The following is a 12,788-nucleotide window of genomic DNA, read 5'->3' on the forward strand; positions in this document are numbered from 1 at the left end:
CCGAGGACAAATTTCACAAAAAATACGGTGGGAATAAGAGTGGGAACTAAATAATAATTATTAATTTACATAAGACACACGACAGTTAAAGGTATATTCAGTGATTTCACTTAATTCAAAAATCACTTTTTTATTTTATTTTTTTGATAATCCTCCCTACTATAGAGTGTGCTGACCATAAGGAGTTCCTCCCTGTCCCCAGTTAACCCCTGGGGGTCAACAAACCTTAGGTTTCGTTTTTGGCTAGGTGGACTGCCTTCATCCAATCAGGATAGAGAGGGGCCTTCCGCCAATGACGCCATGATTGAGCGGGGCCGGGCCTTGGTGTGTGTGCTGTTGGCCTGTCGCGTGTCCCCCCACTGTAGTGCATGTGCACATCTTGTTACCGGGGTGGACCGGGGTTTTTCCAAACCACCCAAATCACTGAATGCTCCTTTAAGATGAAGGGAGACATTAGTCTTTAGCCTATCAGGCTCATTCATTTCGGCCTGGGCCGTGGCTCAGCGGTCCAGGCACCTGTCTGGCGGTGTTCGACTCCCTCCCCCCTCATCTCTCTCCCCATTTCCTGTTAGCCTACTGTTTGTCCCTCTATAAAAAAAAATTAAAAAAAGGAGAAAGCCACAAAAAAAACATTTAATAAAATAATCATTAATTTCACAGAGGATATATATATATATATATATATATATATATATATATATATATATATATATATATATATATATATATGGGAATTCAAATCCAGGGCGGTTTGGTGAGCAGTCTTGGAAAGGAGCTATTGGTGCTGCTGACCTTGAGAATGTTACATCACTGGAAGCAGCAGTTGCATAAGACAAATATGTATGCGTGCGCACGCACACACACACACACACACACACACACACACACACACACACACACACACACACACACACACACACAGTTTCAGACGGGGGAGTGAGTGACGCAAGCGTTCTCGCCTGGATCAGCGACATGTGGGGGTGCATGTGACCATTTCACAGGACCGCGCTGGCTTGCGTCAACGCCCCTCAACTTGTCCGCTCGCCCCCAAAATACAGAAAGTTTATTAAGGCACGCCAGTCGCTGCCCGCCTGAAAAGGCCTTAACCCATTTAGACATGAGGACGATTCTACAAATGTCTTCTAAATCCTGACAGTTTTCTGTCAGTTGTTCTCAAACTATTTCATGTCAAGGAGCCACAGAATGATACTGAATGCATTTGGCCGCCGACCCTCATCTGAAAATATGTTATTCCAAAAATAGCAGATCAACAAGTCCGTAGTGTGGCACTCGGTGCCACGCTATGAGCTTGTAGATCTGCTATTTTTCAATAGTTAAAGTATAACATAATGCTTAAAACACCAAAAGGGTTCCCGTCCTGAATGTGTTAAGACACGCCTTCATGATCAGAATTAACCAGAGCTGTGCCTCTCCTCTGTCCAATCCAGTGATTCTGGGACCATTTATTTATTATTCTAAATCAGTGGTTTTCAACCAGTGGTCCCCCGATAGTGCTCCAGGTGGTCCTGAGCTAAATGACGGAGAGTTGGTAATCAAATGGACCCTTTATAGGTCTTTAACTCTTGCATAGAAGGAAGCATGAGGTCAGTCCGCTGCCCTCCCCAGGTTGGCAGAGGAAGTGTAGCGCCCAGGATTACATTAGTTAATTGACACATGGGTGAGAAAAAATGGGCTGCAAAATTGTGGGATAAAAAATCACACACGTGTGAACTGAGTGGTGCAATTCCCCCCCCCCTCCCTCTCTCTCTCTCTCTCTCATTAGAGACACAGCACTACCCCCTACTGGTATGAAAAGTAACATACTCGTGCTCATAGGCACAGGTACACAGGTACGTACACGGACATTACTGGTTGTAGGAGTGGTTGCACCACTCAAAAAAGATTAAAAATAAACATCATAGCTAATCCAACCGACGGAGTGCGAGGACGTGTACACACGTCCTAGCACATTTTCATTGAAAAATATTCAGATAATTTTTTTTTTTTTTTAGAGTTGGCCTCTAACAAATTCATAATTGTATCATAGAAATGAAATGAAATGTCGATTTTCCCTTCTGCCCTAGGCTTTACATACTGGGTGACCCAAAGCAGGTTGCTCACTGTGATTATGTAGATTTCATCCTCACGGCTATCATGATTGATAGACAGGTGCTGATGAGGGGTTGGAAAGCGTCAGGGAGTCCATCGTTTCATGATTGGTTTGTGGAGATAGGCAAGGTTGCAGCATACGAATAAATGGCATATAGGAGGTCCGACAGACTGGACAAATATATCCGGAAATGGGGAGGATACATAATGCATATTGCTGTCAGAGATCCCATTGTGGTGTGAGCGCAACGTCCCATTCTCTCTTGTTTTCCTTGAATACAGTGTAAATTGATATTACCCAGGTGCAATGGCATTTCTTTTTCCTTTTTTTTTAATTATTATATTTTTTTAATTATTATTTTATTGTATTGTATTGGCTGTATTGTTTTTATCTTTCATGTAAAGATTTTGTTGTGTATTTATTCTTTTCTTGTCTAGTTTTGTTTCATTTGTTGTCTTAATTGTTTATGTGACTAAAACTGAAAAAGCAATACAAATTTGAATCATAAAAAAATTGTTGGCCTCTCCTTCTGCACCATACTCCTTGCTATTCGCATATGCGCGCTGCCGTTCACTTCCCTGTTTAACGCTCAGAAAGAATGCCTCGTATCTCCTAATCTAGGGAGCTCTCCGTGGTTTTGACCAGATATACTAAGCTCTTCATTTCTGACTTCAACATACCTCTCGTTCAAAATATGAACACGAGGGATTATTCAGCAACTTTATCGTAATGATAGCGAGGTAAGCAAGCCAAAATATTTCTCCCGGTTTTTGTACGGAACGGAAGGGGGGGTCTTACAGAGTAAGAGCGGCCATATCTGCGCTGCACCCCGAACTGATATTTTGAAAGAAATCCATGCGCTGATTGTGTTAAGATGTTGATGGTGGACACAGCATACGGAGCAGACCTCAGAGACCTCCTATAGCTGTCAACAGATCTGCTGTACTTGCCTGTCTCTATTGTAGCCCACCTCGGCTGTGGCGTTGGGGGAGGGGATGAGAAGGTCCACCACTCCCGTCTCCAACTCCTACGCACGCACACACACACACACACACACACACACACACACACACACACACACACACACACACACACACACACACACACACACACACACACACACACACACACACACACACACAGTTTTTTGTTTTTACCAGGATCTGTGACAACACAAAAGTGTGCTGTGTCTACCACTGTTTTACCATCATTTAATAATAAACAACACGCTTTACGTCTGTGTCAGACTGTGTGTGACTTTTACACATATTGAACTAATAGAAAGTATTAACTCATTGACCGCCATCTAGTGGTGGCTAAGAGCGGTGCAGGCCACCCACACATAACTTGTTATGGTGTTGTTTGTATGGAAGTGTTACCTGACACATCTCAGTGATGGTGTCGTCAAACACTCCCCCAGCGTCGTCCGCCCCCTCCCCCACCAGCTTCACCTTCCAGGCCCTGGAGGGAAGGCGGAGGTCGGACGCGTTCAGCTTCACCACCTGACGGGCGATCTGGACGAAGATGGGCTTGCACTTACGGCCCCTAAGTGCAAGTGTGTGTGTGTGTGTGTGTGTGTGGGGGGGGGGGGGTGGTGGAGAGAAGACAGAGGAGAAACTCAGGGTTCACACACATTTTTACCTAATAAAATCAATACCAAAATGAAAACAAATAATGGACCATTTAGATTCAGATTACAGACAACCACACATGCTCAGTGTCGTGTACCATGCATACACAGCCATGTATGCTCAGCAGTGGCGTGCACAGATAGACACTAGGTGGTGCTAGAGCACCTGCCCTTTGCCCTCTGGACAGCAATGTGCCCTTTAGAAAAAAGAATACTGTACAGTGAACATTGTACAGTATGTGGACCATGGTGACATTGAAAAAAAAAGCCTCTAATATATTATTTATGCACCACAATGTATACATCTCACACTATTAAGGCAACCGGCTGGTTCCACAAGGTGCCCTTTCTTTTCACTTGAGCACCTGCCCCTCTAAATGGCTGTGCACGCCACTGATGCTCAGTATAGAAAAGTGGTTCTCAGACGTTTTAATTTCAAGGAACGCCAGATTGGCATTACTCCACGGACCCCTACTAACTCTTATAGAGTGTACATTTAGAAATGGACCCATACTGGTTCATTTGGTTCCAGTCGTACAGTCTCAGAGAGTTACAGCTAGACCTGGCCTGTAAGGGTCCATTTACTGTAGGTCCTAACTATCAATATATTTTTCAGGGGACCCCAGGGGACCCCCCTGCAGCCCCTTGGTGTGTGCACTTTACATATACACGGTAACTGACCGTACATACACAATCATTCGCGCTCGTGTGAAGTGCACCATGCAATACTAACCGTGTGGAGATTCTCTTGACGGTGATCTGGGGGCCGTAGTTCTTGCCCTGGACCATGGTCTTTCCTATGGAGCGTACCATGGGAAGGGTGTAGACCCTGGGGGCCAGGAGGGGCCTCAGCTGGCCCTGGACGATCCCCCACGTACCAGCGTTGTAGTGGGAAGTGCAGCTCTGGAAACATTGTGTTATGTTTAGCATTATTATTATTACACTAACAAAACATGGAAAAACAGAGAGAATGTGGTGAACAATCAGGCTCATTGGACCTTTTGTCTGTCCTGGTGAAGGTCTAAGGGACCGAAACGTCGACCTAATAAAGAGCAACATTTTTTTGGAAAGTGTCTGACAGTGTTCTGGACCTTTTCTTTGTTTTTTCAAAGACACCCTTTTCATTATATTCTTTATTGCCCTACGCACCTGTCACCAGATCTTTTTATAGCCTTTTGCTATAAAATATAACATACACATACCTGATTGTTGGGGCTGAGGTTGAGCAGCCTCCAGGAAGAGTACATGAGGTCAGAGAAGTGGTAGAGGAGGCGCAGGCGAGCCCTCACCGCCTCCATGCTCACCTCCCTCAGGCCGCCGTACTGAGGAGGGACCGCCACGGGAAGGCCCAGCTGCAGCGGCACCGAGGACCCTGGAGAGGAGAGGAGAGGAGAGGAGAGGAGAGGAGAGGAGAGGAGAGGAGAGGAGAGGAGAGGAGAGGAGAGGAGAGGAGAGGAGAGGAGAGGAGAGGAGATTCAATCTGTACATTAAATGCACCTGTTTGTCGTTCATGTACTGGAGAAAAAAAATCTATATATGAATAATCTTCTCCCCAGCCTCAAGACATATAATCTTCAAAACATGTACCTTTGATCCGACCTTGTGTCAAAACAACTTGCAGTATGTTTCTGATTGAAAAAAGTACAAAAATGTAGATTCCCATCAAGCCCATACAAATCAATCACTAGTAGTTATTATGTAACTATTATGTAACTTGGGTCTAGTTTCAGTCATTATCGTTCTCAACGTGTCAAGCAGGCCTTTGTTGTCATGCAGCATCAAGGCTGGTGTCTGCTTACACAATGACAGGTGCACCTCTGTGTTCACCAGTGGTTTTCAACCGTCCATTATTTATTCAGCATTTGAACCACGGACCACCATTTGACGACATTTAGCCTCTCAGACCCATTTGAGCCCCAATGCAGCTTTTAACATTGATCCGGTTGCTACGCAACGCCTCCGTCACCACCAGCTATGGGACGTTACAACTCCTCTCCATTTACCTCGGTTGAAAGCAGGATTTTCAAACCTCCATAACTCGGAATGTACGAGCGCTGTCTGTGCAGCACTGTGTGTGTGTGTGTGTGTGTGTGTGTGTGTGTGTGTGTGTGTGTGTGTGTGTGTGTGTCTAACCTGGCGCGCGGGGCGGGACAGAGGGAGCGGTCCAGGCAGCACTGTGGCAGCGTCCAGCAGAGATCTGGTGGATGTTCTTCCCCTGCAGTGCTGCAGCCAGCGTGGGCTCTCTCACATGGTTGGTGTGGCCCAGACCCAGCTGCACAGGGACCACAACACCTCAATATGAAAACACAATTATAACTAGAACTGCACTCTGCCGAGTGCATACTTGCTTGTTGCACACTAGTAGGCCATAAATGGCCTACTAGTGCGCAAGCAGAGCGCGCAAGTACTTTCGACCGCTGGAAAGTATCACATCTCAGTATCTCTGTGAAGGAACGTTTGAAATGTATAATCATTACGTGTAACTATTTGCTACCTAACTACTTTTTTACAGAAAAATGAATCATTGATATGTGATGAAAAAAAAGGTATATAAACTGAATTAAAATATATTATACAGTATAATTATTTTATTACTTATTGTAAATTGTCAATTGTTTTAAATGTATTTCATATTGTACTATAGTGATATTAATACTAAATCATGATCAGAGTAATATGTGTCTCTAACTTCAATTTCTGTAATAATACTTTCAAATTTGTTGAAATATACATGATCTAAAATACTTCCGAAATCTGTAGTTGGATTTGTATTTAATTGTTTAAAGCCTAATCTTGACATGAAGGTCTTTATATTTATATCTTTTTCAGTATAATGGTCTTCATTGAAATCTCCTATTATCATAATTGTGGAAGTCGGAGATGATAGATACTTTACCATTTTCTTGAGAAATGTGTTTAATTCCGTAAGGTTTGTTTTAGGTGATCTGTACATAAGAATGATATATAGATCTTTATTTTTTACATGTATACATACGTGTTCTACTTTTTCTAATATCTCGATTTCTTTTTGAATTATTTCAATGGCAATATCTTCTTTTATAGCAAACATAACTCCCCCACCTATATCATATGTGACAGGTGCCAGCAAAAAGTGCCTCAACTCGCCAGAACGAAATGGTCTAAATGGTCAAAATAAAATCGTTTTTTTTTTTATGTGTTTTTTTTTTTTTTTTCATATGAAGACAGTTTGAATGTTGAAGAAGGTTTTTATTCCAACAGATTGTTCATTTGGGCAAATTAAACGTATACATTTATATGTCAAAGTAGGCTTGTTTTTTAACAATGTTTTGGGACCGGAGAAGCGCAGTTCTGAGATTTGCATGTTGTTTTCGATTGGTCCTGGGATCTCTTTGTCCTGAGGTTTCACGCTCTGGTCACCGCCCATTAGCGTGCTTGTGTTTGTAAACAAATAATTATTCTACATGGCTATAGTATGGAGGAGCTTTTGGGTTATACTTTACAGGAAAATAAACAAAACCACGTAGCTACTCGCTCAAATACGCTTCCCAGCCTGGAAGCTATTTCTACCGTACTTCCACCATCACACAACAACAGGCTAAAAGCTAGCTAGCCTAGTTAGCTAGCTGTCGTGTGTTAACAGAGGGACATTGTCTTAACTGCTGAGATGTTGTCATAAGCATCTAAACACATGTTTTCACTCCTAAAATGTATAAAACTAATAATACATGTGAAACGTTGCCCGTTAGTGCTATATTGCTTCATAGCCATGGAAGTTATTGCTTGTTGCTGCTTGTTCCTCCTCCACCCGCGGCGCAAATAGCCAAGAACACTCGTCTTTTCTTTAAATTATAACTCGCTCATTTTTTGCTCATTTAAAAAAAATCAAAATACTATATAAACTACGAAATTCGGGCTTTCATTTGGTATACAGATCGTTTGTGTAGGCCGTCTCTACGAAACGGTATCAAGTGAAAAGGAAATGTCGGGAATTCGTTTTGTGTAAAAGATAATCGTCAAATATATGGCCGTTAGTACTGTTAATTCAACATCCGGTGAGGGGAGGATACGGATTGTGTATGGAAATCAGCGCATACAGTGGGTGGGCTTTAGACCGGATGTAAGCCTTGCACACTAAATAGAAACCATGCAGGCATGTGAACGGATGTTTATTAAAAATAGCAAATCTACAAGCGCACAACGCATCATAGCCTGATGCGTCGGTTTTATTTATCTAAAATACTGGGTCAATTGTCTGACTTTGATTGCTGCCTTAAAGTACTGTAGACCTGCATAAAATGGTGTAGCCTACTGCAGCTATTTACAACACAATGTAAAAGCATTGGTCTAAAACTACATAGCCTATATCCATTGAAAACTCAGTTAGCCTACTAGTTACTTTTTAGATTGTATTATTACAAAACATACACTAAACAACTTCAGTCCTACATTTCTTTACTTTAACTCAAGTAAAACAGTGTGTCCACTCAACTGTCATTGACAGGTAACCTAGTGGGGGAGTGGTTAGTGGGTGGGGGAGTGATTATGCAAGACATAGGGGTGTGGACAAGCATCTATTGTCACACCCATTCCAGAGGTGCTAAAATCTGAAGAATCTTTGAAGGGAAATTTCTCTACTTTGCATTTGTATCTGTTATCTGTTTCAACAAGTTTTAGATGGTCATATCTCCTTCAGTTATTGTCCAATTTCATTGAATGATACATCATATGAAAGCTTACATTCTGTACTTTAATAATCTGTAATAATCTGTAATCTGTAAAAATCGAGTTGAGGACCAAAGTGCTGGCCTGTGTCACATATTCTCTGTCATTCCTGATTGTTTTGTAATTGGTGTTCATTGTTTTTAATTTAAAAGTAATGTTATTATTTTTCTTTAAGTGTGTTTCAGTAAAAGCTATTAGATCCAACATTTCGAGTTGGGAATCTGAGTTTATATCTTGTAAATGTGTTAGATAACCTCTGATGTTCAACAATCCAATTTTTAATGAATGTTTTAATGGTAATTGAGTTACCTTCCGTATATTTGGATTTTCTAGAGGTGATTGTCGTAATCGTATCATTTCTCTTTCCACATTCTTATCTACTTTGATCTTTTTAGGACTAAAATCAAGTATATATAGATCTCTTATCCTTTTCACTCGACTGAATGCTACATAGGCTTGTCCCGGGTTAAAACGTGAGCCCTTCATAGATACGACAATCTCTTGTATAGTTAAACCTTGAACCTTATGAATAGTTAATCCCCAAGCTAATGTCAACGGGAATTGAAACCTATTTGTTGATCCTGTTCTTCTGCCTCCATGGAAAATTATAGCTTCATGTCTGTATATTGGAACTGCTTCTGGGTAATTTTTATATTTACTATTAGACTTCGCATTAAGACCAACATCTTTGTCTTGGAATTTAACAAGTATTACTGTAACATAGGTGTCGTTTTTCTCAAAGTCAATATACTCAACAAGTCCTCTGATACCGTTGACTAATCCATCAGATACCATTACATTAGTAGTCAACATCACTTGTGCACCAATTGCTATACTGAGTGTTGTTGGTAAACCTCCTGTTTGTGATAGTTTACTTTTTGTGCAATCCAGATCAAATAACCGTGTGTCTTTATCTTTTCTACTATCTTCTGCCTTTATATGAAAAATAGTAATAGTAAATAGTAAGTGATGACGTAAGAGATATGGTCATCTGTGTAGTCTGGTCCCAGCAGACCAGGCACAGATTTACAAATTACAAATCACATTACAACTACATACAGAGTATGTAGTTGTAATTTGATTAGCAGTATACCGTGGTTACTTGGTTCCAAAAAGTGAAGCCAAGTTTTTTTCAACCGTAAGTCTGTGCCTGGTTTGCTGGGACCAGTTACAACATTACGTCATCGTTGAGAACTGGGACCAGAGTACATGGTGTGTGTATATGTATGACTAGCTCTCAGTGATGACGTAAGAGATATGGTCATCTGTGTAGTCTGTTCCCAGCAGACCAGGCACAGATTTACAAATTACAAATCACATTACAACTACATACAGAGTATGTAGTTGTAATTTGATTAGCAGTATACTGTGGTTACTTGGTTCCAAAAAGTGAAGCCAAGTTTTTTTCAACCGTAAGTCTGTGCCTGGTTTGCTGGGACCAGTTACAACATTACGTCATCGTTGAGAACTGGGACCAGAGTACATGGTGTGTGTATATGTATGACTAGCTCTCAGTGATGACGTAAGAGATATGGTCATCTGTGTAGTCTGTTCCCAGCAGACCAGGCACAGATTTACAAATTACAAATCACATTACAACTACATACAGAGTATGTAGTTGTAATTTGATTAGCAGTATACTGTGGTTACTTGGTTCCAAAAAGTGAAGCCAAGTTTTTTTCAACCGTAAGTCTGTGCCTGGTTTGCTGGGACCAGTTACAACATTACGTCATCCTTGAGAGAGTACATGGTATGTATATGACGTAATGTTGTAACTTGTAACTTGTAACATTACGTCATATACACACCATGTACTCTCTCAAGGATGACGTAATGTTGTAACTGGTCCCAGCAAACCAGGCACAGACTTACGGTTGAAGACAACTTGGCTTCACTTCGAAGAGACCAAGCGAAATGATTACTTGCGCGCTCTGCTTGCGCAAGTAATAATAATAATGTTTGATATTTTCTGAGTTTTGGACATATGAGGGTTTCCACCCGACAGAGATGATAATTATACTATAGAGTATAGAGCAGTGGTTCTCAAACCTTTTCATGTCAAGAACCCCCAAATTGACACTAATACAAATGGAACCAAAATGGACCCGCTACACTCTCAGAGTTACAGACCCATAAGGGTCCATTTGGTTCCTAACTATCAATTAGCTGGGGACCCCCTGGAACTCCCTCAAGGACCCCTGGGGGTCCCTGCCCAGACCCCACGTTGAGATAGTAGCAAAGGAAAACCTCCCTCAGTACAAGAATGCCACTGCCTGTGACATTCCACAAAACAACTCTGAAATGTTCTTATGCAAACCAATATGCAGATCCTAGTGGGAAAAAAAAGAAAACATAAAGCCCACAACAAATTATGTTATGCTCCCGGTTCTAATTAAAACTGGGAGAAATGTTTACTCAAATAGAAGCAATGGAAACATTGCCATAAGGAGTGTGTGTGTGTGTGTGTGTGTGTGTGTGTGTGTGTGTGTGTGTGTGTGTGTGTGTGTGTTACCTGTCCCTCAGAGTTGCTGCCCCAGGTGTACAGGTCTCCCATGGAGGAGAGGACCAGCGTGTGTGTGTGTGTGTGTGTGTGTTACCTGTCCCTCAGAGTTGCTGCCCCAGGTGTACAGGTCTCCCATGGAGGAGAGGACCAGCGTGTGCGTGTGTGTGTGTGTGTGTTACCTGTCCCTCAGAGTTGCTGCCCCAGGTGTACAGGTCTCCCATGGAGGAGAGGACCAGCGTGTGTGTGTGTGTGTGTGTGTGTGTGTTACCTGTCCCTCAGAGTTGCTGCCCCAGGTGTACAGGTCTCCCATGGAGGAGAGGACCAGCGTGTGTTCGGCCCCCACGGCCACGTCTTGGACGACGACGCCCGCTAGAGCCGGGACCTGCTGGGGACGGTTGTGGTTCCGCGCCCGTCCCTCTGGCAAGCCAATCAGACGGTCTGATGGCGAGGCAAGGAAAAAAGAACAGAGGAAAAACATGACTGTTGGGGTGGTGATTACAGCTCAGTGGTGCTTAAAATATGGAGTGTCGAGGGTGGCACATTGGAGGGCGGCAGTTCCCATCACAATCAGAACTGCAGCCTCACTCCCAGTCTTCTGCCATATTCTGAAAACCTACCTTTTCAGACTCCACCATGGCCCGTAGCACTTACCCTAGCCCCTTAGATAGCACTTTATACAGACTTATAGCATGTTACGTAGACAGCACTAGAATTGCATTTCATGTAGTCATAGCACTTTATAGTACATATGTATAGTATAGTATGTATAGTTTACATATATAGTTTCAATGATATAGATACTCCACTGTTACGTTCTTAGCTTACGCATGTTTCATGATAACTACTTTTTATATACAGTATTTGATGTATGCCATGCTTTTTGTTATTGCTTACTGTAAATCGCTCTGGATTAAGAGCGTCTGCTAAATTTTAAATTGGTGTGACACGAGACACAAGTCCCAACACACATTATTATTGCAATTATACAACTATTGTTATTCATTTAACTATACTTGCTTTACTGAGGCAAATTCTATACCCTGAAAAAAAAGTACACATTTGTACCGCTTTCATTTTAATTTCATAGAACATTTTAAAGTAAGTAAGTAATTATTTTAGTTTTCATTGCCAAAATATCCTCATATCGCTCGATAGATTGGCTATTTTGACTATAATACAGGTGTGAATTGGGCATGTAAGTGTTAAACTGGAAATATATTGATTATTATTTTACGTTTTCATTTAGAGACAGAGAGAGAGAGAGAGAGACAGAGACAGAGAGAGAGAGAGAGCGAGAGAGCGAGAGAGAGAGAGAGAGAGAGAGAGAGAGAGAGAGAGAGAGAGAGAGAGACATTTGACATTAAGACTCAATACATGCCTTGTCCAAAGGTGTACACGTTGCCATCTTTGGTTAGAGCTACAGAGAACTGGGTTCCACAGGCCACTTTTTTGATGCCAATTCCACAGAGAATGTCCACTTTCTGGGAAAAAAGATAAACACGACAGATGAAATGAAACCAAATTGACCCATAAAGGGTCCATTTTCATTTTATGCTTTCAATTGTTACATTTTTGTTAAACATCTGCATTACTTCATTTACAAGAATTCTACACAATTAGAGAATGTAAAGAGTTGGAATTGTAGACAAATTCCTATCCGAACAGAAACAGAACATACTTTAGTTTTAGGCGTGAGAGGCTAAATCTCATCACATGGTGGTTAGTGGCTCAAATCAGTGTTGTTTTTGTTTTAGTCACAGTCTAGAAACACAGACCAAAACACGGGCCTTGATGTGAAAAGGGTTGGAAACCCAGGGCATTAAAGGACTTGGTTTAGTTTA

The 12,788-nt window shown here is 41.8% G+C and overlaps 1 protein-coding gene across 1 annotated transcript in view; it reads right to left on the reverse strand.

The window, feature by feature from the left end:
* herc1 (HECT and RLD domain containing E3 ubiquitin protein ligase family member 1) overlaps nt 1-12,788 on the reverse strand; it is a 139,367-nt gene that overhangs the window by 15,433 nt on the left and 111,146 nt on the right. The window contains exons 71-77 of the mRNA XM_080770003.1: nt 12,326-12,428; nt 11,216-11,385; nt 5,874-6,012; nt 4,943-5,112; nt 4,474-4,643; nt 3,490-3,655; nt 3,044-3,137 (exon numbers count right to left, since the gene is read on the reverse strand). Of these exons, the coding sequence (XP_080626129.1) occupies nt 3,044-3,137; nt 3,490-3,655; nt 4,474-4,643; nt 4,943-5,112; nt 5,874-6,012; nt 11,216-11,385; nt 12,326-12,428 (1,012 nt within the window). The remainder of the gene's footprint in view (nt 1-3,043; nt 3,138-3,489; nt 3,656-4,473; nt 4,644-4,942; nt 5,113-5,873; nt 6,013-11,215; nt 11,386-12,325; nt 12,429-12,788) is intronic.

The sequence above is a fragment of the Protomyctophum bolini genome (assembly GCF_963924005.1).
Source record: "Protomyctophum bolini genome assembly, chromosome: 1".
Classification (NCBI taxonomy): domain Eukaryota; kingdom Metazoa; phylum Chordata; class Actinopteri; order Myctophiformes; family Myctophidae; genus Protomyctophum; species Protomyctophum bolini.